Raw genomic sequence first — 25780 nt, 5'->3', positions numbered from 1 at the left:
TCGAGCCGCCTGCAGCATCTTCAGCTCCAAGCACCATCGACCAGCGTGACGAAACCCGACACTACTTCGACCCTATGCACCCGCGTCCTGTGGGTGAGGTAACTCAGCAACGCCGGTGTTCCCACACTGGTACACACCTCTAGTGTCTGGGTCTTAAGTTTCAGCTTTCTAGGTCACTCGGAAGGTTCCTAACTAACTTTATAACTTTTACGCACCATAGACATTGCATTTGTGAGTGCGTGCACTTTAAACACTGCACCCGAGTCCCGCGGGCCTTTCCCGACTTAGTCACTGCTAGTCCCGATCAGCTCCAGCGATTCCCAAGGCCCTAGGCCTTTTTCCTTTTCGATTGGTATCTCTTATACCACTTTCTTAGTATATGGTTTAGGTGGCCCCCTAGGGCTCATCCATATTGTGCAACTTGTGTATTTTAAACTGTGTTTTGTTTAACGCGTGTGCTTCTGTGCTCATAAAGAGTTCAGGGGATATTTGTAGTTCATAAATATATATATATTTTCAATATGTATATCTGTGTGGTGTCCTTTCATTTGGTATTCAAGGGGATTGTGTATGGTAATACAGCTAGCTTCACATGCCATTCAGAGTTTAGCCTAAGACTGCTTTGGCCACGTTACCACTAGGATAACTGGTCTATAAGGTTGACTTACAACCGATCATCATAAGGGTTGCTTGGCATGGTACAAGGTGATCACTAGAACTAGTGAGCATCATATACCAGGCCAACTTCTCACAGTCCAAATGTCAAAAAATGTCTATACCTCTGCAGTCAGACGAATGTAATAGCTGTATCTGCGCAAGGGCTTGCAAAACTATGTATGCAGTAAAACAGATTTAACACCAAGCTAAGAGAAGCAGATGGAGGCACTGTTGAGATTTTCTGGTTTGTGGAGAGCAAGTGAGAAGAAAAATGGAGAGGAAAGAAGGAAAAGACAAGAGTTCAAGAGAACTACAGCCAAGAGAACAAGGGTGGATAAAGGGAGTCAGGAAAGAGGGAGGACAAAATACGAGATAAGGTCAGAATAACACTTCAGGATGTAGTAACAGATAGCAATATATAACCTAACTCAATATGGGTCATTCAATCAGCTGTAGGATAATGAAAGGTGGAGTCCACTCTACCATGACTCTAACCTGTGACCACAGGCTGCACACAGATTTTTGCAAAATGGACTAAAGAAACTGTGAAACTATCCTAACAGCGCTATTAAAATTACACCAAAATACACATTTTAAATTGAAACTTTAGGAAATAATGAGCACAATATTTACACTTTAAAACTGAATCTGGGGAACAGCTAGTTGCAGTGGATGCAAGCGCAGACAACTGTTTTACACGCTAGACTACCTGCTTTGATAAGTTCCCTATCCATTCTATCACTTCTAAGTTCAAACCAGCATTGATCCTTTGTTTGATTGTAAATCTAAAAAACAATAACCTGTGCCCCGAACCATGAGCAAATTATAGGTGACTTTATTTTGATGCGTTTTCCCAAATGGAATCTCACCTTCTTGGGACTCCAGCTTCCTGGTACCTCTATCACTGAACATTATCCATTCATGGCCTCAAGTTATATAATAAGTCTGACACAAGATATACAAGAGCAAGTGCGAAGCAGGGAAAAGGGCCTTTGGAAACAAGATTTCTATCACGAGCACTGCCCCTTTTTTATCCGTGTTCTTTCAAGTAGGACATTACAAACAAACTATCACAAATACTTTGAAATAGTTCTTATGCCACCTTAATAACACAAATTCTTACCTGTCGGCTTTACCAGATTCCCGGATATAGGATTTGAAGAATGGAGCAACAGCATTACTGATGAAGGAGTGCAAGGTTTCATATGGGGAATCTTCACTAAGAGTTAGAACTCGCAACTGGGCAGAAATGGGTTTGTCCGCATCAATGACTGGAGTGCGTTTAATAAATGCCAAGCTATAAATAACAGAGTGCACAAAAAGTATCATTAGCAATTAGTAAACAGAATCAATGCACATTCAGAATCTTTAAAGGTGCAATGTTATTTGTACACCAAATCGTTACAAAGGTCTCCCATTACACAGCTGGATCCTCGAAAAGACTGAATTTATTTTTTCACTTTCTTCAGTGCAGAGGTTATAAAACCAGACTTCATCACATCCAAGATACGTGGTATACTTTGCAAGGCCCTACTTCTAGCAGACAAGCCATCTGGCATGAACAGTATGGGCAGGGATAACTTCGGTCACACATGAAATACCATGCTGTCGCCATCAGTTTAAACTTACTCTCAGCACTAAATAAATCTAAATGTCAAGGTTTAAAAGCGCTTAAAATGCGATGAGGAGACTAGTACAATAAATATAGAAAAAATTCGCATTTTTATAATGGATGACGTTATTGGGGAGGGAACGTGCACTTTTCCTTAACTAACTCATTTTGACCTCATGACGCAATGTAAGAAATGTGCCTTCTGTTAGGTTCATATACAAATTAGCCCTTGCACTTTTAGTTTTCTTCCCTGCCATATGCAGATGGTGTACCTAAAAACATGTCAACATGACCTCTGCTTGAGAACCGAAGCACTGCCACACTGCTGAGACCCCGCCATTTCCACTGAAAAGCCCAACCCGACCCAAGACCCATGAGCCCGCATACTCTACCTACAGACACAATATCTTCAAAGTGGTCCACAAAAATATATTCAGATGTCCCCTTTTAACTCTGCCCCCCAACAACGTCCATTACTTGGAAAAAGTACATAGTGATCACCGTCAGGAGTGAAACGTAATGGAAATATCACCGTACACACAGTCTTACAACAAGTAATCTAGGCCGTACATCTTTAGGTCGCATTACAAAGAGTACCATGGTGGTGCAACTAGACCACATGGCCACTCTGACCCCGCCCTAAGGTATTATAGAAGGGGTTCACAGATGCACGTGTCGCCCATTCAACGCAGATCATGCTGGCACACATTTAACATTAGTGCTATCACAAAGGAACATTCCCTCATGCAAATGAGTAAACACTTTACCTGTGCCCCAGTGCCATATTACAGATATGGGCGCAGAGCCAAAGGTACAGTCAAAGGGTGCAAGGACTGTGCACTCCAAAAGTAGCGCCCAGTCAATGCTTTGTGCGAGGGATCCCCAAAGCATACTCCTGCAGGGGGGTACAGTCAATCACTCCACTGGTCTACAGTGAAAGGTGGACCAGCAACTTTGCCTTTCACCAATACGCTGTTTACGGTGGAGGTAAATGTTCACATCTACACTGATCAGTGCATTCACAGTAATAGGTCACACTGTGCTGGTCTGTGCCAGGCGCACCCAGTTAGGGGTGAACAGTGGCCAATATTTGGACAATGAATAGTATAAATTATACAGCCCCTGATACTCGTTTACATAGTTGTATGCAACACATACAATGTGCCCCCTTAAACAGCATTTCAGATTGAGATGCTAACCAAATAAATAAATCTAAATAGGACAGAACAAAAATATGCTGTGATATGCTCTTAAAATCTACAACTACCCCAGTTTCTATCTCTTGGTTACTAGTAATTTTTTATATATATATATATATATATATATATATATATATATATATATATATATAAAAGCACAACTTATTTAAAGGTAAAGAACATTTATAAGCATCTTCTATAGCCTCTCTCCTTATATAGTGAGCCACTGTATAAAAAATTTAGATCATGCTAACTCAGACAACATCTACACTCATTTCAAGCATGAATTGAACCATCTCATATGTAAATTCAGGACAGCATCAACAGGCATGGGAAAATGTCCGACACTAAATTGATAAGCTCCATTTTCTTCAAAACACTAGTCTGCTGTTAGACTACATTACTTTCAGATTGTGTCATTATGTTGCATCCAACCTTTTTTCAAACACTAACAATGTCTTTCATCTTACAAAGTTGAATACTCTTAACCAGAGACAAGATTATTTCCAGTGCATCAATTTCCTGTTCAAATTATCCCGCATGACACAACCATTATTTTCCCTATACGCCGATTGAAGTGTTCATGAAATCGTTTTGCATATATATTACACTCTTGCTTCTGTCAGTATTCTTAAAGGCCATTTCCAACAGCATCACTCAACACTTGCATGATACAAGGCCATAAAATATAAAGTTGCTATTACCTGCCAGACTTTAACCCATTCAGTCGGGTCTATAAGTACCCACTTTAACATCATCCTCTTTCTTGCCTCATTTTCTATGCTTTTAACTCTCCATAAAGCTCCATCCATCAAGCTCAAAGTACAATTCTAGTCAAATAAAAGCACCTTATATTCAACCTCATTGAATATTTACCCACAAAAGGGCAACTGAGCCATGAAGAAAAGCACCAGCACCAGCGAGAGAGAGAGAGACACACACACACACACACACACACACACACACACACACACACACACACACACACACACTGAATGTGCAGTCGTTTTAAGCAGGGATAGGACTTTAGCTCTGAAGAAGGTCCCCAGATCTGTTTTGGACTTGTGAGGGCAGATACATGCTGGCATTCGGTTGAATCAAGGTTAAATGAGTAATAACTCTCAAACTATAACCTTGTTCCACTTATAATTCTTAATCATACCCCCCAGTACCCTACTAATAAAAGACTTTCTTTGGGATATACTGTGAAGTATTTTTTAACTCCCTACCTAGCAGTCTTTTCTGGATCCCTGCTTTATCCAGCTTAATTTTATCTAAGAACTCCCAGAGACCTCCTTCTGGTTGAGTACGCCCTGGTGGTATCATCCTACCAGGCTGTGGATAGACGCAGATGATTAAACATGTCACAATAAGAGTGAAACGTCTACCCCAATATCTTTGGCTACCCCAGGAAGACTAGTGAGTTTCAACCGGTACTCTTGGTCTCTGCTATTCTCTTTTCTTTTGCCTTCTTCTTCATGGCCCAATTGCTCTTATTGTTAAGAATTATTGTTTTTGGGAGATAGCAACTGGACAAAAAAAATCTCCCGCTCTCTTGGTGTGTGAAAGCCTCAATGAATAACCATTCTACCACACAGAACTAATGCAATCACCATTTTCTATATCCACCACAAAAATAAAATATGACCACATTTCTTTTTTATTTATTAGGTTTTAGCATTCCACACAACAGATTAGCATAGTACAGACATAGTACATCATCATATATGTGCCCCAACAGAAAGATAGCGACAGATGTACGAATTTACAAAAGCTTTTCATACTCGGTTTAATTAACCTCTCTCAATGGTACATTCTGGGTGCTACCTTCTTGGCAGGTCCAATTACCCCATTAACACATGTACAATTGCAAGGTTGGGTAGAGTTTCCCGTGGTCAAGAAGGGATGTCTATCCCCATATGAACATGTGGGCACTACATAGTGTAATATGCGGTGAATACGTTCCCTTTAACGATCTAAGGCTTTGGAACTGCCAATGGGGAGCAAGAACTATGAACTGTGGGGGTGAACAGGGGAGATTATTAGGCGATTGTGGCAATACGCATCGCTGCGGTCCGCTGTGCGGTTGGTTATAATGTGACTTTACCTCATAATTGCGTGTATTTGGAGGGGGCCTCTGTGGACAGTCCAGGCTTGGTCTATGGGGTAACTGCAGTGTTCTTGATGGGGCGTCCGCTCTAGACGCCAGAGTCTTGTCTATTAATTACTTCTGCTGGTCCAATTGGGGAAAGGTATGGCGTCTGGGGCTGAGAGGCCCCTGGTGATTCCGCTTGTGCGGTTTCGTGCTTGATTTGATGCAGCATCCGGGCATATTCCAGAGATATGGGGTGTTTACACGTTCCTTTCACTTCCTCATCCCTTAATACCTCTTCTGCTGTACCCCATTTTTTCACTGCACCCAAGCAGGCTGCTTCCAGAGGTCCCTCCGGGGCTCGCAATTACATAGCCAGTCCCGTCTTTGCCAAGTGAATAGCTAGGGATGCGAAGCGGCGCTGCACTTTTTCAGACTTTCGTCTACGGAAATCCCAAGGACGCAGGCTTCCCCTGTGGTGATGTTCGTGATGTTTGCCGTTGCTCAGAGTGTCTGGTGTATTTTATTCCAGTACTGCTGCATAGTGGGACAATCCCAAAACATAGGTTTGAAACATACCTCAGGGGTCTGACAGTGGGGACATGCAAAGTGAGTGTCTGGATAAAAACGATTGAGGCGCTGTGGCGAGGTATGCTCTATGGAGAATGTTGAATTGTATGTTTTTGAATCGCGTTTCTGGAAACCTTTTTGGGATACTCCAGAGCCTTCTCCCATTCCTTAGCATTAAATGCCCTTCCCAATTCGTTTTCCCACGTCTGACTCAATGCGTGTAGTGGCTTAAGAATCAGTTCCTAGATGGCCTTATAGAGCAAGGTAATTAGGTGTCTACCCGCCCTCATAAGCAGGATTGTGTGTAGTACCGGATGTGTCCACATAATATCTTACAGATGTCACTAACGCACAAGTTACTACTTGTGTAACGATATATCTGTAAGAGACATTAGTTAGTGATAGATTCCTTACCTTAGAATATCCCCAGGCATCAGACTGGATCCGGAAATTTTTTGCGTAGCAGTACCCTTGCGCGTCGGTCTGCGGCTCCGCGTCCGTCGTCGTGATGACGTCGGAGTACTTAGACGCCGCCTCCGCGTGCTGACGTCAGTTCTTAAAACACAGCTTTTCCGTGCCAGAAACGCAGAGCTATGCTAAAAACCAACACTGGTGCCTTGAAACTAGGGCCCTGAAATCGGATGACCTTAACCCTAGATATCGGTTCACAGAACGGGGAGGATGGGTGGGTCAGTAAAGAATCTATCACTAACTAATGTCTCTTACAGATATATCGTTACACAAGTAGTAACTTGTGCATCTGAAAGAGACACGTTAGTGATAGATTCCTTACCTTAGAATAGATACTGCAGCAATACCAATCCCGGTGGTGGGTCTGCGAACCAATATTCACACCAGAAAGTCCTGGAGGACGGAACAGCCAAAGAAGCCATCCCTCCGGACTTGGCTGTCCAGGCAATAATGTCTTGCAAACGTGTGCAGCAAGGCCCACGTAGCTGCCTGGCAAATGTCCTGCAAGGGTACTCCTCGGCCCAGGGCAGTGGTAGTCGCCGTGGCTCGAGTGGAATGAGTCCTCAGCCCAACAGGGGGTTTCTTCTTAGCCAAGGAGTAGCACGCCTGGATACACAAGATGATCCACCGCGAGATGGTCCGCTTGTGTACCGCCTTTCCCTTCTTGGCGCCCACGTAACCAACAAAGAGCTGGCCATCCACCCGGAACTGGCGTGTGCGATCTAGATAGTAAGAGAGCGCACGTTTTGGGTCCAGGCGGTGGAGTCTCTCTTCCTCTCTCTCGAGGGATGCGGAGGCGGAAAGAAAGTGGGCAAGGTGATGGATTGCCCGATGTGGAAGGCTGTGACTACCTCGGGCAGGAAAGAGGGCCTTGTCCGCAACACAACCTTGTCCGAATGGGCCGAAAGGAAAGGAGGTTTACAGGATAGAGCCTGGAGCTCACTCACTCTCCTGGCAGAGGTGATGGCTACCAGGAAGGCAGTCTTCAAAGTAAGAAGGCGGAGAGGACAGTTGTGAAGTGGCTCGAAGGGAGTGCACATCAGAAAAGTAAGAATCAAGTTTAAGTCCCACTGAGGCATCACAAAGGGAACAGGAGGGAACGTATGTGTGATGCCTTTCAGGAATCGATTAACAATAGGGGACTTGAACAAAGAAGGTTGATCAGGCAGCCACAAAAAAGCTGAAAGAGCAGAAAGGTAGCCCTTGATAGTGCCCAGAGCAGAGCCCTGCTGGGCAAGAGAAAGAAGAAACAGAAAAACCTCAGAAAGAGGGGCAGAGAGAGGATCCACAGCCTTTGCTGTGCACCATGCCACAAATCTGTTCCACCTGCAGGCATATATCGACATTGTGGAGGGACGCCTGGATGCCAGAATGACATTACAGACTTCAGGAGGCAAGTCAAATGGCCTCAACTGTCGCCGCTCAATCTCCAAGCATGGAGGTGGAGACTGGACAGGTTCGGGTGGAGGACCATCCCCTGCTGCTGCGACAGAAGGTCCTCCTGAAGAGGCAGACGAACCCGGAGATCGACTGACATACTGAGTAGCTCGGGATACCAGTACCTTCGTGCCCAGTCTGGAGCCACAAGGATGACTTGTGCCCGGTCGCGCTTGATCTTCTTCAGCACTCTGGGCAGAAGTGGTATAGGCGGAAAGGCGTACAACAGACCGCAACTCCACTCATGACGAAAAGCGTCTCCGAGCGAGTGCCGCCTTGGAAATTCCAACACGCAGAACTGATGACATTGCGCGTTCTCTTCGGAGGCGAATAGATCTAACCAAGGCTCTCCCCACTGCTGAAAGAGGACTTGCGCCACGTCCGAGTTGAGACGCCATTCGTGATCCATCATGCACCGGCAGCTGAGTTTGTCCGCCCTGGCGTTCAGAGAACCTGCCAGGTGTTGAACCAGCAGGGTCACACCCTGATGTTCCAGCCACTGCCAAAGGCGCAGAGCCTCCTGGCATAGGGTCCACGACCCTACCCCGCCCTGTTTGTTGCAGTACCACATGGCGGTGGTGTTGTCCGTGAACACCTGCACTACACTCCCTCGGACAGAGGGGAGGAATGCCTTCAGTGCTAGACGAATCGCCCACAGCTCCAAAAGGTTGATATAGAACCAGGACTCCGCCGGAGACAAGAGGCCTCTGATCTCTGCCTCTCCCATGTGGCCTCCCCAGCCCTGGAGGGACGCGTCCGTCACAACTACGTGCTCCAGTTGGGGAAGGGAGAGGGATCTGCCGCTGACCCAATCGCGGTCCGTGAGCCACCACTGCAGCTGTCTCGCAGTGCCCTCCGAGATCAGGACATGGTCGCACAGGTTGCCCTGATGCTGGGCCCACTGAAACTTCAGGTCCCACTGCAGAGCCCACATCCGCCAACGGGCGTGATGCACCAGAAGGATGCAGGAAGCCATCAGCCCCAGAAGCCGCAGCGTCAAACTCACCGAAACTCGGGATAAAGGCTGAAAGTTTGGAATCAGAGCCTGTATATCCCGAACCCGCTGTTTGGGTGGGTAAACCAGAAACTGTGCCAAGTCGAGAACCGCTCCGATGAAAAGGAGCTTCTGAGAGGGGCACAGGTGTAACTTCAGCACATTGATGGAGAACCCTAGCTGGTGCAAGTGGTCTGCCGTCGTCTGAAGGTGGCTGACGACTGTCTGGGGCGAGCCTGCCTTCAACAACCAGTCGTCGAGGTAGAGGAAGACTGAAACCCATAACCTGTGCAGATGAGCTGCGACCACCGCCATCACCTTTGTGAACACCCGTGGGGTGCTTGTAAGGCCGAAGGGGAGCACGGTAAACTGAAAGTGCTCGTGGCCTACCGTGAACCGCAGGTAACGCCGGTGGGCCGGCAGGACGGGGATGTGGAAATAAGCGAAGTCCAACGCTACCATCCAGTCTCCTGGGTCCAGGCCAGCTAAGACCTGAGCCAGAGTCAGCATCTTGTACTTCTCCTTCCGGAGGAAGCTGTTGATCCAAGATAGGGTGTAGGCCCCCTTTGCCCTTCTTGGGTACCAGATAGTAGTGGGAGTAGCAACAACGTCCTACTTCTGGCCCAGGAACGCGCTTGATGGCCCCCTTGGCCAAGAGGGCCAAAACTTCCTCCTGCGGAAGGCCGAAAAGCACGGACTAGGAGGGTTTAGAGGCGGATGCTGCGGGGGGGAGGGGGTGCACTGGCCTCACCGTTGTCCCCGACCGCCTCCACGGCGATTTCCACAGCCGCCACAGCGCTGGATGTTAGTCTGCTGCGTGTGGCTGGCAGCACGTGTGGGGGTGCCCCGTCCTTGGCCACGAAAGGAGCGAAAGGCACCCGTTTGCTGGCGCGGGGCCGAGAGGCCCAAGGACTTGGCCGTAGCCCTGGAGTCCTTAAAGTGCTCAGGCGCATGGTCTGCCTTGTCGCCAAAAAGGCGACGGCCATCAAACAGCATGTCCATCAGTGTGTTTTGGACATCGGCCGAAAAGTTGGCGGACCTCAACCAGGCGTGGCGTCTAATCGCCAACGTCGTTGCCATCGCTCTACATAGTGAGTCGGTGGTATCCAGCCCACACCGGATAGAATATTTGGCTGCATCCCGGCACTCCACAAGGGCTTGGTCGAGTTTGGCCCATATCTCCAAAGGACACTGGCAGCACTTCCGCAACCGTATCCCACAGAGAGTGGGTGTAGCGGCCCAAGAGGCATGCCGTGTTGGAAGACCACAGTCCCAGACTAAGGGAGGAGAAGATCTTTTTACTGTACTGCTCGTACCTCTTGGATTCCCTGTCCGGCGGAGCAGACGGGAATGCGGTCTGGGAATTGGATGCCTGGATGACCAGGCTCTCGGGGTGGGTGGACAGGAAACATGGGCCGCCCGGGGCCACGTTCCTATCTACGGGCTAACCCGTAGCGGGCCTGGACCAAGTGCCCAAAAGAACATCGGACAAGGCCTCATTAAAACGGCAGCAGAGGCTCGGCCGAGCATGACTGCGGTTTAAGGACCTCAGTGAGGAGGTTAGTCCTCACGGCCGCGACGGGGAGCTCAAGGCCCAAGGCCTTGGCTGCCCTCAACACCACACTGTAGGTTTCCCCCTCCTCCGAAGCCACGGTAGGAGGAGAGACAAAACCAGTGTCTGGTGAGGTGTCCAGACCACAGGCATCCCCAAGTCCACCTGTCCAGTCCTCTTGAGGCTGACACTCTCGGGTCAGAGGGTCCTCAGACCACTCCCAATACTCCTCGTCACCAATCCCCTGATAGTCAGGGTCGTCAAACGATGAGGCCGGTTCACAGAAGCTAAACTTCCCAAGCGGCGTCGAAAGAGGCGTCCAGCGGCGCCGTTCCGATGCCGGAACCGGAGTGAGGGAGGCATCGGGGATGGTGCCGCCCGAGGACAGCGCAGGAGGTGACACCTGACGGACCGACGCCGGGGGGGGGGGGGGGGTCATAAGGTCCACCAGCAACGACCCGGATCCCGAAGCAGATCCAGTGGGGTCCTGCGGCGCCGTCGGGCCGAAGCACTCGACGGCGTCGGGGCCGAAGCCCCCAACCCGCTAGGGGCCCCAGACGGGTCCGCTGGGCCCGAAGGCGCCGCGGGGCCCGCCGGAGGAGAGAGGGACCTCATGGCCATGAGGAAGCGCTCCATCTCCTCCGGCGTCGCGTCTCGCTCAGGGACCGGAGGGTGTGGAGCTGGACGCGCCGCGTGGGCGGTGCCCGAACCCCCGGCCGCGTCACGGGAGCGTTTTGGGGAAAGAGTCATCTGGGCCAGGGGCCTTACCGTGTTTAAGCTTAGAGATGGCAGCAATAACCTCCTCAGTCCGGATCTCCCTCTCCAGATATTCCGTTTGGGACGGTGCTAGGGACGGGAGGGTGACCGAGTCTAGGTAGTCCTCCGTCTCCTGCGCCATCAGGCCCTCACCTGTATACAAGTCGGCATAAAAACGGCGGAAGGCCTCGGCTATCTGTGCGTCCTCCGAGACCATCCCGCCATTCCCTACCGCGATCTCCTTCACCCGGTGGCGTTCGTAGGCCACCCTGAGTTTGCTCGCCAGGAGGCGACCACACCTATCCCCCCCGTATAATAAGCATGTTTCAGCCGCAACGCCGCATATTCCGCCCTATCCATATCTAAAGAGGACAGGAGTTTCCTCGCTGCCTTCAGCTACTTCCAGATCCTGGGGGACCCTGTGCGACGATGCACCTCTTCAAGTTCCTTAACTTTTTGCGTGAGCTCGTCCCGTTTCTGTCTCCGATCCCTATTCTCTGCCGAGGAGATCGCAATGAATTCCCCTCTGACTACCGCCTAAAATGCGGCCCACTGAGTTGCCACTGAGGTGTCTGTGTTGTCATTGTGTGTTTTGGAAGTCCCTGATTGCCTCGGTAACGCGCTGCACAACTGTTTTCCTATGTAAGAGAGCGTCTCTAAGGCGCCAGACCCCACGAGGAGCCCGATCAGCCGGCAAAGAAAAATTCCCCGAGACCGGCGCGTGATCCGATAGGGAAATGACCCCCCATCTCCGATGTCGTGGCCAAAGCACGGACTGGGCCAGTAACTATAAGGTGGTCCAACCTAGCGTATGTCTTATGTGCGTGAGAGTAGAAAGAGTAGTCTCGGTCTGCAGGGTGCAAGTAGCGCCAAAAGGTCGTGAAAATCCAGGTCTATTAATTGGGACTTTGTCAGCTGTGATAGTTCCCCCGCCTGTGGGGACCGCTGGGCCGACCTGTCTGTAGCGGAGTCAAACACCATATTCAGATCACCACCCAAATTAATGTGTCTGTCCGGAGATGCGGTTATGTCTACTAGCGCTGAGCGCAGGAAGCTATCCTGTTGTTCATTCGGACAGTATATCGTCCCGATGGTAAATGTCAGGGTCCCTAGTTTGAACCTGTGCGGTAAGAGTCTCCCCTTCTGCTCCGCGAATTTGGTAAATACCTCACCCCTAAAGGAAGTAAACACTAAGATCGCTACCCCAGCTGTTTTGGTGGTGTTCGATGAGAAGAACTGCATGGGGAATTTGCGTGATCGTAATCTATGGCAATCCAGTGTGAGCAAGTGAGTCTCCTGGATGAGACAAATGTCAGCCTGAGTATTCTCCAGCAGGGACAGGACTGCCCTTCTCTTAACTGGGTTGTTAAGCCCTTTGACAGTGAAAGTCACGACCTTTAGGGACGCCATGATGAGTTAGAACAAAGTGATATACGCAGCGAATCCACATTAGGGAGTGTGAGCCTTCGCAGCGACACGACCCTCACTGGGTCTTCGCGGAAGCAACAAGAGCACTGAACGGACTGTACCCACCCCACCCCTCACCCAACACCCAACCCCCCTGATCCCCAACTCCCCAACTCTCCCTCCTCCCGCACCCCTCCCGTTCCCCCAACTTCCCCCAACCCCCTCCCCTTCCAGGTCCCCCAACACCTTCTGAAGAATTGTCCCGGCCATGTCCATCCGGTCAAGTCCGTGGTAAAGTATCGAAGTGGACGTCCAGCCACACCCTTCCACCCTCCGCTCCCTCCCCACCCTCCATGACCCCAAGCCTGCGATAACGGCAATGCTATGTCGTTCTCCCCCGGAGCAATCTCACGCTGTTAGCGCGACACCATCACTCATCGCAGAGTCTCCCGCAGCCGCCTGGATGGCGTTCGCCATTTCGGCCCTGATGGTGGGCGAGCTTGGACGCTGAGTCGCCACCAATGTTCTACGTCTCAAGACACTGCGCCATCAGTCTTCCAAGGTGAGTCTCCTGCGCGGCGTGGCGGAGTCCTACTCCTCCGCGGTGATCCCTAATACCTCACATGTGTCCTGCAGGGACCTCAGCTGATGTACCTCACCGTTCCACCTAAAAATAAGGCGGAAAGGATGACCCCATGAATAAGGCGTTTCATGTTGCTGTAGGAAGTCTGTTGCGATTTTAAACGCTTTACGCTTTTGTAGGGTGATCGTGGACAAGTCCTGGTACAAGGCCACAGGGTGCCCTCGGAAGGCCAGCGAGGGTGTTTTCCGGGCCTCCGCCAGGATTCGTTCTTTCAGTGGGAAATCAGGAAGAAAAGCCAAAATATCCGGGGGTGGGGCATTAGCACGTCTCCGGGGTCCCACTCTGAGCCCTATCAAGCCTTATCGGGAAATCCGCCGCTTCGCCCAATATGTCTATAAAGAGTTCCCGCAGGTATCCCGCCACATTCGATCCCTCTTCCGCTGATGGAATTCCCCGGACCCTTATGTTATTCCGCCGGGAGCGGTTTTCCAAATCCTCATTATGTGCCTGGAGGTCCATCTGTTGGTCCCTCAAGCGCAGCACTTCTTGCTGTAGCTGCGTAATTTCCTCGTCCTGCCTCTGTGTAGAGCATTCTATCGTGGCCACTCTCTCTCCTAGGCCATCCACCTCTCTCCGGATTTCACGGACTTCCCCGGCCACTTCATGCTTTAGGGTTTGAAAGTCATCGCGCAACGTGTCGAAGAGCGACTCCAGGAAAGACCTGGTGACCGGCGGTTCACCGCCTCCTGCAGAGTGTGAGCCACTCGCTGCGCTCGGTGATGGCTGATTTCTGTCCCCCCTGTTCTGGGACCTACCAAGCAGTTCCGGGAGCGTGCGCTCATTCTTTTTACTACCTTTCTGGTTCGCCATCCCTTCTGCCGGGCAGCTCCGCCCCTTACCGCCCCCGCTGCCGACCAGGCCTCCGATCGCCGACCACACGTGTCTCTTCCTGATGGGGTCGTAGGGATCCGCCCGCTCTCAGTCTGGGTGCACCACCCCAGAAGGCCCACGCCAGCGTCCACTCTGCAGGTCGTGCCAGTGACCACCGCACCACGGTCAGTCAGCTCTTCCGAAGCGCCCAAATCCACTGGCCGTGTGTCGTGGCCGTGGGGTTGGGGGGAGGGAGGGGAACCGCCCGGCGTCCTCCCACCACCACTGGCTGGCCGCCTAAGGCCCCAAAGGCTGCAATCCCCAGAGGCACTTCAAACTCGGTAGCTGAGGAGCCAGGCATCTGTGCAGTTCGTACAGGCCCTCGTGCCCAATGAACTCGTGAGACCCCCTCACGCCCAGGCCAGACCTCTCAATAGCTGCGGGTCCGGTCTCCTCCAGCTGTTCCTGGCTGCCATACCCCGAGTGGCTACGGGTGATGCCTCTCACTCCTCTCTCCTGGGGGAACCGTCTCAGTGAACCCCCCGGTTATATCGCACCTCGTAGCCCGCTACGGAGGAGCTCTGCTGCCAGGCCACCAAGGCTATGGGGACGCCCTCTTTAGTCCGGACACCACCTATAGTCCACGAGGGAGTAGCGAGCAAGTGCCAGGCCCGGAGCCCGACCGCCGGCCTTGTGGCGCAGGCCCCAAACTGCCAGGCTCGCCTCCACCCCCGGTCTCCTCACTTGTAATTCTCCGTCGTGGTCCTCGGGCAGCCAGCCAGCCCCTTCACTTCTCCCAAGGGCGCAGTGTCCAACAGCAGTCCGCCGTCCCCCTCCTCACTCTCCAGGGCGGCCCCGGCGGGTCTGCGCACCTCCACCAGCCGCGTCACTGCCCTCGGCGCCGGCGTAGTCACGGGCCTCCTCTCCGGCCAGGCTCGAGGCTCGTTGTGCGCCGCTCCCGTGGAAACACCTCCAGCGCTGCACTCCGGTCGGCGTTGGCCCCAGATCCCCTCTCCGAGGCCCCCTGTTCGGGCTATATCTCCAGCCGCTCCGCCCTTCCGGCCCACAGGCCTATGGAAATCCAGGCCGCAGCTGCGGCCTCGAGTCGTGGAAGGGCCGTCCCCAAGGGGAGGGGCGTCCCGTCCGGCAACCGACACCTTCCTGGGTCACCTAGCACCGCCGCGGCACCCAGGCGCTCCGCCGCCGTCCTCCACAGCGCTACTGCAGGCTTCGTCGGGCGTTGGGCAGAGACCTGCTCCCCGCCCCAATTCGGTCACTGTCCTCCTCCGTTCCGGCTCCGATCAGCGCCGTTCTACGCCACGCTCCAGCCTTCGCGTCCCGGGCCACCGCAAGGCAAATCTCCGGTCCCGAGACTGCCTGGCTGGTTCTCACACCTTCCCCGTCCGTTAATGTGCCGGGGGGGGGGGGGGGGGGGGGGGGGGGGAGAACAGGCGATTCTAAAGGCTCTAGGCTAGGGCTGGGTCGGGAGCTCCGGGAGAAAGCGACTCCTCACCCCGCCATCTTGGCCACGCCCCCGCGCCAGCCCCCTCTTTAGCGGTGCCGAGTACAGGATTGTGTGAAGAGTATAGGACCCCATCAGATGCCGCTCCACTGCATACGCTGGGTCGTCTCTGGCCCCATACCACCATTCATTTAGAAGCAGTAAGTGGGATGCTTGATAATATGACAATATGTCCGACGTTGCCACTCCACCACAATATGTTGACAGGAACCAGATGCGCAAAGCCACCCGTACAGCGCCACCTGTCCACAGAAATTGTCCCAAAGCAGAGTTCACCTGCGTGAACCACTGAGGCAGAATCGGGTAGGGGTGGTACTGCAACTGATCAAGAAGGCGCGGGAGGGCTACCATTTTAAAGATGGCCGATCGGCCATAAATTGTGAGGGGCATACGCGACCATATCTTCAAGTCGGCCTTTATCCTGTCCCACACCGGCGCTATGTTCCGCTCCCACGAAACAGTAGGAATCTCAGTTACAAATACTCCTAAATACTTGAGACCCCCAACCGCCACTTGTAACGGGGACGCCCATGACCCAACCCAAGCGCAGTCTCCCAGGGTCCGAAGGGTCGATTTATGTGGGTTCATATGCAGCCCTGACACCTCCCCAAAAATCCTCATAATGTCCAAACCCCGCGGGCCCGATCTGTTAGGATTAGTAATGAAGAATAGGACATCGTCAGCGTAGAGCGCTATTCTGTCCGACGGGCCAGCCTCCCATTCAAAGCCCCGCAGCTGCGCATCAATACGCACCCAGGCAGCCAGCGGTTCCATCGCAAGGGAAAATAAATATGGCGAGAGGGGGCACCCCTGCCTCGTACCCCGTCCAATGGAGAATCTGGTGGACAGTGCTCCCGCCACCCTCACGGACGCCGGCAGGTCCGTATATAATAGCTTTAGATAGGAAAGGAAGTGGGGGCCGAGATTCAGTCGCGACAATAATGCAAAAAGGTAAACCCAGCTGAGGGAATCAAAGGCCATGTCAATATCAGCTAAAAGGAGCGGAGCCTGTTCCCCAGTGCCCCTAACCGCTGTGATGTGGGCGTGTCTAATGTTGTGCTTCGTTGCCCTCCGTGGCATGAACCCGGCGAGAAAGTCTCCAACTTTAACATCCCGGCAATACCAGTGGTCCTAGACGCCAAAAAGGCCTTGGTCAGGGTGGATTGGTCATTCCTCTTGCTGACCATGCGAAAATTTGGCTTCGGAGACAGGTTTCTCCATATGGTCCGGGCGAATTAACATCTCCCGCAGTCCTGAGTACTGGTCAATGGGCACAATTCGCTCCCATTTGCCCTTAGCAGGGGCCAGAGACAGGGCTGTCCACTCTCCACCCTTTTATTTGCCCTCAGTATTGAACCCTTAGCCGAGAGATTCCGAGCTAATGAAGAGATCCGGGGAATCAGCTTTGGAAGCACAGACCATAAAGTGTCTGTTCTTTGATGATATTTTGCATACTCTCTGGGACCCTCCCTCCTCTATTTAGGCAGTTCAGGAAGAACTGACCGGTTTTGAACTGGTAGCAGGCTTTAAAGTTAACCTTACCAAATCCTCCATACTCAACCTCACGCTCACTGAAGCAACGAGACTGAGACGCCAAACACTTTTACAATGTGCAACACATTCCCTCCTCTACTGGGCAGTCTATCTCACGCCTAAAATTGGGTATGTATACAAAGCCAACTATCCTGCGATAGTGTCACAGACGCAACAAGATTTTAAGAAATGGAAACCCCTCTAAATTTCTTGGCTTGGACGAATCAACACTGTCAAAATGACGGTCTTGCTGAAATTCCTAGATCTCTTTCAGGCTCTCCCCATCGAGTTCCCCGGGACTTGATTTCTCGCTTACGTTCACTGATCACCAACTTCATTTGGCAAGGGGGAAAGGCTTGCCTGTCCTTTCAGGTGCTGATTGCCTGCCCTTTCATGTGCTGAGGCGCCCAAGGTAAGAGTGATTCTACCAGACTTTACATTATACTATCAAGCGGCACAAGAGCAGGTAGTAATGGAATGGACTGCATGGGAATCTGAAAAACACTGGCTCCAGATTTGACCGGGCTACTGTGGGACGCTTTATTTGGGATGTCCTTTGGAAGCCCAAGAAACATAGGCCGGCAAACGCATATTTGAGCACCCCAACGCATACCACCCTCACGGTCTGGGATGACATCACGAGACGAAAGTGATGGAGCACTTTCCCTTCCCCGTACACCCAATTCACTTCAACCCGGCCTACCCGCTGCCTTACACAAAGGGCCATTTGACTGCTGGAAGGAGAGAGGCTCCCTAAAGCTCTCTGACCTCTTCCACAACTTTGATATTCTGACGTTTGAAAGCTGTAAAAGAGTTCCAGATTCCCCATAGCAAACACTTCCACTACCTCCAGCTTATGCACTGGGTCACGCAACCACATATACGGGAGGAGGCCACTTCGGAACTGACAGGCATAGAGCGGCTGGTCTTAAAAGCAGGCAACATGAAAGTGGCCATTTCTTCACTCCAACGCTCTGCTATTGAGTACCATACAAACTTCACGGGCGAGCAACATGCATTTTTGGGATCAGGTGCTAGGTTGAGACATCACAGGGGAGGAGTGGAAACAGGTCTGGGGGTATATTTCTAGCCACAAACACTTGGTTGCCCTGCGGGAGGCCCACTATAAGCCACTTCTTGATTGGTATCTCTACCCCATTAAACTCAAACAAATTTTCCCTGACACCTCAGATCTCTGCTGGCAGGGCTGTGGTATGCAGGGGGACTTTCGCCACATTTGGTGGGACTGCCCTGGCATTCGGCCATTCTGGGGAGAAATCCCTTGACATATTAAAGAAATGATGGGGTACCCCATCCAGACGACCATGGAGGGGGCACTATTGGGTATCAGAAGAGGGTATTGGAACACCAAACGAGAGCCGATAAGGCAATCAAGTGGGCTGGGAGCAGCTAAACTCACCATAGCGGCCACTTGGAAAAAGAAATATCCTCCGGCCATATTGCTGTGGCACTCCCGTCTGTGGAGGATACTTTCCTTGGAGCGCCTGACTGACATCTTTCGAGATGAATATAAGAATTTTGAATATAAATGGGGCCCACTGGTAACTTATCGGTCTCGAGGCTTGCCATCAGCGGTATGCCCACCCTCCATAATTGCTATGCACCTCTTCCAATTCTAAACCCCATCAGGGAAGCCAGGCCGACATACTTATCACCCGTGGACAGGCCAAGACCAACCTTATCTAACTGCCCTCTCAACACATCCATATCACTCAACTCCTTACTATGCGAAAACACCACCAGGGGGCGTGGGGGAGGGAGTGGGGAAGGGGAGGGGAGTAGTGGGGGCAGGAGAGGAGTTGTGGGTTTATGGTTTCTTGTTCTTACATAAGGATGTACCCATACGAAAGGTGGACCTAATCTGAGCATCTTTTCTGCTGAATATGGGCATGTAATGACCCTGAGATATGAGCAACTGGACTGCAATACGCTGATCTTTCCACCTCAGGGGGTTTGCATGCTCTATTGTCCCATTGTTATACCAGACTATGATGCTGAATAATACAAAAATAAAAAATTGACAAAAAGTTACTGACCCAGACTATAGAATTTCTGTCAAAATGCTTGTTTTGGTCTCAATGAAAGGTAGCTGTTAATTCTAGTGTTTTAGTCGACTTAAGAACTACTGAAAATAAAGTGTTTTCATCTGTTGATGGCCTACATGACCAGTCAACCTCTGTCACAAAAGAGGTATCAAGCACCCTGGCATTCTGTAAATCAATGTACAAGGCCTCTTCGGTATAATGACAGAGTAAGCAGTCCACATCACCATCCTGGGGTGCCTCTTTCTCTGACATAGGATCAGAATAAGAGCCAAAAAGAGAAAGGAACCTCTGTTGGCAGGTGTGATGATGCAGAGACAATGGTTTACAATCAGGCTGCTTGAAGGCTGGTCAAGTTTTTGTAATTTCATAGCACAACATGGGTCATCTCAAGCAGATATCTGTTCGGGCCTGAAATTAGCGCTGGTGCCAAACCATCATCCGTTGGCATTAGCACCGACTTCATAGTGGCAGGAACCTGCACGTATCTTGGGGCCAGAGTGGAAGTTTGGGACGGTGTCGGTACAGATGACACTAGGGCAAGGACTAGTCGGCTGTAATCCGAAAGGAGACCCTTGCAGTTCCATGGGGCCTGAAGGCTCGCCAGACTGAGCCGGAAGCACATTCAAAATTTACAGCATTGCCTCTTTGAAGGTCTCAAACTGGTGCAGTGTCACAGTACATAATGACCAACTGAGGAATCTCTTCCGTATCCAGAGATTACAAAGGAGTAAAACGGATTCTGAGACGCTCTTCAACTTTCACTTTGGAATCAAGCGCAGAACATGGTGGAGTCCTGCTTCATTTTCTCTGTTAGCATTTGGGATTGGACTCTGACTAACTGGAGGACCACGAGCTCGAAGCTGAATGGTTGTGCAAACAGTCTAGGGACAGAGTCAAGGCTTGTGGCGTTTAGAACAAGCAGGCCATTTGTGAAGGCTACAACTACTATGTGTGTTCTAATACATACAATTTAGCCTCCAAGTCTCGGATTGCAAGACTTAAGAGTTGTGCCCCGAGCCCCGACGCACCTCATGCAATGCTGTGACTGATATCTTCCTGCAGTCACGCCAAGGCTTGAAACATGTCGCTTTGGTGGGGACATCATTCTATAGCACTCTGGAAATGTTTAAACATCATGTGAAAACAGAAAAGCAGAGCGAAGCTTTAGATCCACAATAGAAGGCACTGTTACTTCTCGCGGTATAAGGAGTAGGTCTGGTGGCACACAGGAGCACTGCTATGGAAAGATTTCCTGTTCCAGTCTGATGCAGAGGGAGTAATTTAATCTGCTGTTAAAACGTATTCATCATAACTTAGTTTATGCTTGATCACAAGTGGTTCTTACTATTAATAAGTTCCCACTGAGAAGTCTGGGTACATATGGGTCTAGATTGGGCTGAGGGATCTTGATATATCTGAAGTGAACATCATTCAAGATTAATTGTGCACAAGAGCTCACCATAATTTATTTTCTAAGGCATCTCCGAATGTGGCTACAAGATGCGTGTGAGTCCTCCATTGCCAATGATTACTGGCACCACACATTTCCAAAAAAGTGAGAGAAGATACAATAGAAATTATCCAGTAGGTTTCTGAATCAGGCTTCATACAGATTAGTCTTTTACCAACCAGAGAAAACAGTTGCAAACGTAACTATTTTGGGAAGAAGTTAGGTTTTCAAATCTACATGCTCATGGCACCTTCACTCTTCATAGTGGAAGGCTGCTTCAGTCTGCGTACATGACAGTTTTCAAGGGTAACTTAGAAAAGTGGAAAAATAAAGCACTACAATAAAAATATGTTAAGCAACCTGTTGAAAACATCCGCTCAAAGAGCAGTATAAGCCCACTTCGATTGCAGAGCAAAAAGGGCAGCAGTGAAAGAGACAAGGGGTGGGTGGGGTGGCAGGACATGGAAGAAGCAAGTGCTATGGCAGTATGGTTCGATAGCAGATTTTCGATAAGTAAACCCAATGGTGCTGCAGTTCACAAGTTAAACCTAAACGTGAAATCGGATTTGAAATTTCGTTTGTTTGCATCAATCTGTGACATCTTCGAAAAAGCACTCACCTGTTTGACTTTAGTCCATAATGAATGTCAATGTTAACATTGTAGGAAATTAATTCCTTCTCTTCTTCCCCTTCATCACCAACATCCTCTGCAAATAAATACAAATAGAACATCTAATTAACTTTGAGAATCATGTGTACTTTGTCATAAAAACAACGCTGGAGAAGCCATACTGTGAGTGTCGACAAAAACAAATTTACAACTCAACACCGCTGAAACAATTGTTAAAAATACCTATAGAGGATTAAACAATAATTTTACTGCAAATATTTCACAAAATTGTAATTTCTTCAAATTTTTCCAAAAATTCTTATTTTTTCCATTATGAAACTCAAACTTTTTCCATCATAGGATCCACACTTGTCAGCGCACTGCCACTATAAAACTCTATCCTCTACAACCTCTTATTACAAATTCTCTCTTTAATTTAGCCAATCCCTGTAGGATGGTAGGATTCTTCAAGCATGGTTTCCGCCACTTTATGCCTGGTGTCCTTGTGTTTTTGACCTAGTATGCTGGGATCCTGTAAATCAGGACCCCAGCAACTGTGCTTTCTCACCTAAATTGGTTCAGGTAAGTACTTTTGTACCTCCACAATTGGCTAATGGTATACCTTTTCAAGTACCTAGTATAAGGTGCTAAGGTACCCAGGGCATAGGTACACCAGGGGTCTACCATGAGGTGCAACATGTATTGTGCCAAACATGGAAGTCCACTTAAACTGTGACTACATGCCTACTATTGCAGCCTGTGTGAGTTGGTGCTTGCACCTCTCACAAGTGATATAGGTTTCCTTATATCTGAGGTCACTGACGCGGGAGCACTCAGGGAAGTTGAGTGACCGGCGGCGGTGACTCAGGGGCCCCCCCGAGGGCTTGGGGGAGACAGAGGAGAGGAGCAGAGTGACCCCCTATGGTGAGCAATCAGGAATCGGGCCGATGATCGCCTGAAGGGCGGCTGTGAGCGGGCAGAGCTGTGTCAGAGGAAATCGAGGACCGCCAGACGCGGGGTACATTGCCAGCAGAGTGAGAACGGAGCCGGTCCGCCGAGCCGAGAGGGGGGCCCAGACTGGTACCGGTGAGCGGGGAGCGGCGAAGCCCGAATCAGTGGGCTGTGGAGGCGGGCGCGGGATACCGGGACTGCTGCAAGTCGTGACCCGGAGACTGGAGAGACATTGAGCGCTAATGGTGGTCCGGTGAGCCAGAGAGGGAGATCCCAGGGAAGTTGCGGCTGGGGAGACACGTTGTTGCCCGGATCGCCGGCGGTTTGTGAGTGCCGCGAGGAGAGCCTAGGACCCGGAAGCGGTCGGAACGGCGGCAGGCTCACAGCGGCGATACAGCAGTGAGTGTAGCTATCCAGTCACGAGGTGCTGGAGGACGGGGTGGCTGCTTGCACAGAGAACTGGGAGCTGAGGTTCCCAGGGCAGCGGACTGATCGGCCCTACTTGGGGGGCACCAAGGAGGAGGCGTGACTCGTGTGAGCCCGGGAGTACTGAAGCCCCGGCGACTCGATCTGACCAGAGCTTCCCGGAGGTAGAGACGTCTTTAAAGCGATACTTAGCCGACAGGCTTAGAGTGCGTGCTTGAACTGGGGGGGGGGGGGGGGGGGGGCTAACGAGGCCCTGGAGGCGAAGGACTATTCGGTGTGGTAGAAGGTAGTAGTGGGCACACGCTGGAAACTAACGCTAGCACAGCAGGGGGAGAGCTACGTGGGAGACATTCATCCTCAGCGAGAGTTAGGAGGGAGCGCTAGGGGACAGCCACATAGCTTTGAGCAGGCTGCAAGGGGTGGCTGGAACAGTTGCTGACGCCCCCCACCATGATGAAATCGAAGGGGAAGGACGGTACTCAGTCGTCCGACAACGAGTCCCCTGGACGGACGGAACACAATGAGCCTGGTGCGCCGCAGGACCTCAACCTGCAGCTTCAACTCGACAAAATCCTATCAGCGATTGCGGACACCCGCTCTGCTCTTCAACATGACATAGCGCAGGCTGCCACGGGGTTGGGACTCCTGCGGGCAGTCCATGCCAAATTGGCGGACAGAGTGAAATCAGTGGAGGGGGCGATGGCAGTAGTCGAGCCGGCGCAGAAGTATCTGAAGGCCGCGGTGTCTAATGCTTTGGATCGTATTGGGGTGCTGGAAAGGCGAGCCGAGGAAGCCAAAGGTAGGAACCGACGGAACAACGTTCGCATCGTAGGTCTTCCGGAAAAGGCGGAGGGTCCGGATATGGTACAATATCTCGTGTCCTGGCTGAAGACAGTGGTGGCGCCGGAAGGGTCTATCTTCGTTTACACATTAGAACGAGCGCACAGAGTACCGGCCAGGCCGCCTCCACAGGGACGACCCCCCACGGCCGGTGGTGGCCCGACTGCTGCACTTCCGGGACAGGGACCTGTTACTCCAGATGGCCCTTACCATGTCGGGAATAGTAAGGTCAACCTATTTCCGGACTATACCTTTGAGACCCAACGACGTCGGTCATCCTTCCTGGCCATCAAGAGGGAACTGAGGGAAGAGGGGCTTCAATACTCTCTGTTGTTTCCGGCCAGGTTGAGAATAATAGTAGATGGCAAAACATGTTTCCATGACACTCCAGATAATGCTTGTGTTTGGCTGGAATCCTATAGAGCTGGGAAGGATGGCCGAGACCATGGGTTGCGAACCGTCCCTGAGGGCTTGCCGCAGCGTAAATCGCAGAGACTTCGACAGAGACGACGAGGCTTGCAGAGACCATCGGTTCTACAAGCGGAGGCGGAGCGGCGAGGGGTGCTGGAGGAGATATCAGCGTTGTCGGGAGAGCAGGAGACAAGATCCCCGGGAGGGACTGATTCGGAGAAGGACAAGGAACAATCAGACACGGAAATCTCCGAAGTTGATAGTGTATGTCTGCCGAAGATCACTCCGGCGACAGCGGATGGGATACTGGACGATGGCTGAAGTATCTGGAGGGGAGAGCGGGTCAGGGCAGAGTGGACGAGGAATCTACGGACTATGGATCATGAAAGCCCATGGGAACTGAAGCGGGATTGGGGGGTGGCGGGACTTTTATCCTCAAAGGAGCTGGGTATCGGGTGTGCTAGTTTCTAAAATGCTCTTGAGAGGGTTCGGGTGGCGATTGAGGTGGGGGGTGGGGGGGGGGGTTAATTGAGGTTCTTAGTTATTTGGGACTTAATTGGGGCGGACGAGGTACGGAAGTTGGGCGGCGGCCCGTCGGCACAAAGTCCCCCTCATTGCCCATAAAGCATTCCCTCAGCGACTGCTGGTGGGGTTAGGTGTGTGTTAGCCATTTCATTGGTTTGGATGGGGACTAGCTGTTTGGTTCTAGGACCTGTTCTTGGAGGGAGGGACATGTTGATTTGTTGGGAGGGGACTTGGGGTTTGGTGTTCACCGGTGCAGTCTATGAAGTATGAATTGGGAAGCTGACAATACCTGTTAACAATGGGGGATACGGCGGATTTACGATGTATCACCTGGAATGTGAGGGCGCTCCACACGATGACGAGGCGCCACAAGATTAACGCATACCTAGTTCGCAGAGGGGTCCACATAGCATTTCTCCAGGAAACTCATCTCACTAGGGCGGAGGGAGTCGCTCTGCAGAAGCGGTGGAGGGGGCAATTGTTTAACACTACATATTCAGCTTTTGCGCACGGAGCACTGATATGGATTAGGGCTGGAGTTCCTTTCCAGGTAACAAAACAGACAATAGACCCAGAAGGCAGGTTTGTGGCCATAGTGGGTAGGCTCTGTGGTAGGGACATAGCGCTCTGTAGCATTTATGCGCCTAATGTTGAGCAACCGCGTTTTTTTGAGCGATTGTCAAGATCACTGGCCCATTATTTGGCGGGCCCGGTGGTGATGGGGGGGGGGGGGGGGGGATTTTAATTCTGTGAAGGATGTATTGTTAGATAGGTCACATCCCCCTCTAGCAAATTCCCCTGTACACAGATTGACTAAAAGCAGGCTGGAATGGCAGAGCAGGTGGAACCTGGTGACGTGTGGCGCATGCAATACCCACTAGAAAGGGACTATTCATACTTTTCGGGGATGCATGACCTTGCTTGTCCGTTTGGACACGGTGTTGTGCTCACCGTTGTGCCCGTGGTGGTACACACTGAGTACCTTACGAGAACGATCTCGGATCACAACACACTGTTATTTACTATGCCTTGGATGACCGGGGTGTCGTCACTCTCCACTTGGAGGGTACGGCCTGAGACACTGGAGGCCCTGATATTCCAGAGAGAGGTGGGCGAAGGGATAACCCACTATTTTACTGAGAATGCTGTAACGGCCTCCACGAGAGAGGTGGAATGGGACGCCTTTAAGGTAGTCATCAGGGGGATCTGCATAGGGAAGCATGTAGGGGTGCGAAGTGCTGATGCA

The 25780-nt window shown here is 51.2% G+C and overlaps 1 protein-coding gene across 1 annotated transcript in view; it reads right to left on the bottom strand.

Moving 5' to 3' along the window:
- Positions 1–25780, bottom strand: part of DYNC1H1 (dynein cytoplasmic 1 heavy chain 1) — a 1654074-nt gene that overhangs the window by 1596706 nt on the left and 31588 nt on the right. The window contains exons 2-3 of the mRNA XM_086937823.1: positions 21391–21478; positions 1781–1954 (exon numbers count right to left, since the gene is read on the bottom strand). Of these exons, the coding sequence (XP_086793949.1) occupies positions 1781–1954; positions 21391–21478 (262 nt within the window). The remainder of the gene's footprint in view (positions 1–1780; positions 1955–21390; positions 21479–25780) is intronic.

Source organism: Lissotriton vulgaris, chromosome 9 (assembly GCF_964263255.1).
Source record: "Lissotriton vulgaris chromosome 9, aLisVul1.2, whole genome shotgun sequence".
NCBI lineage: Eukaryota > Metazoa > Chordata > Amphibia > Caudata > Salamandridae > Lissotriton > Lissotriton vulgaris.
This window is presented reverse-complemented; position numbering and strand designations above follow the sequence as displayed.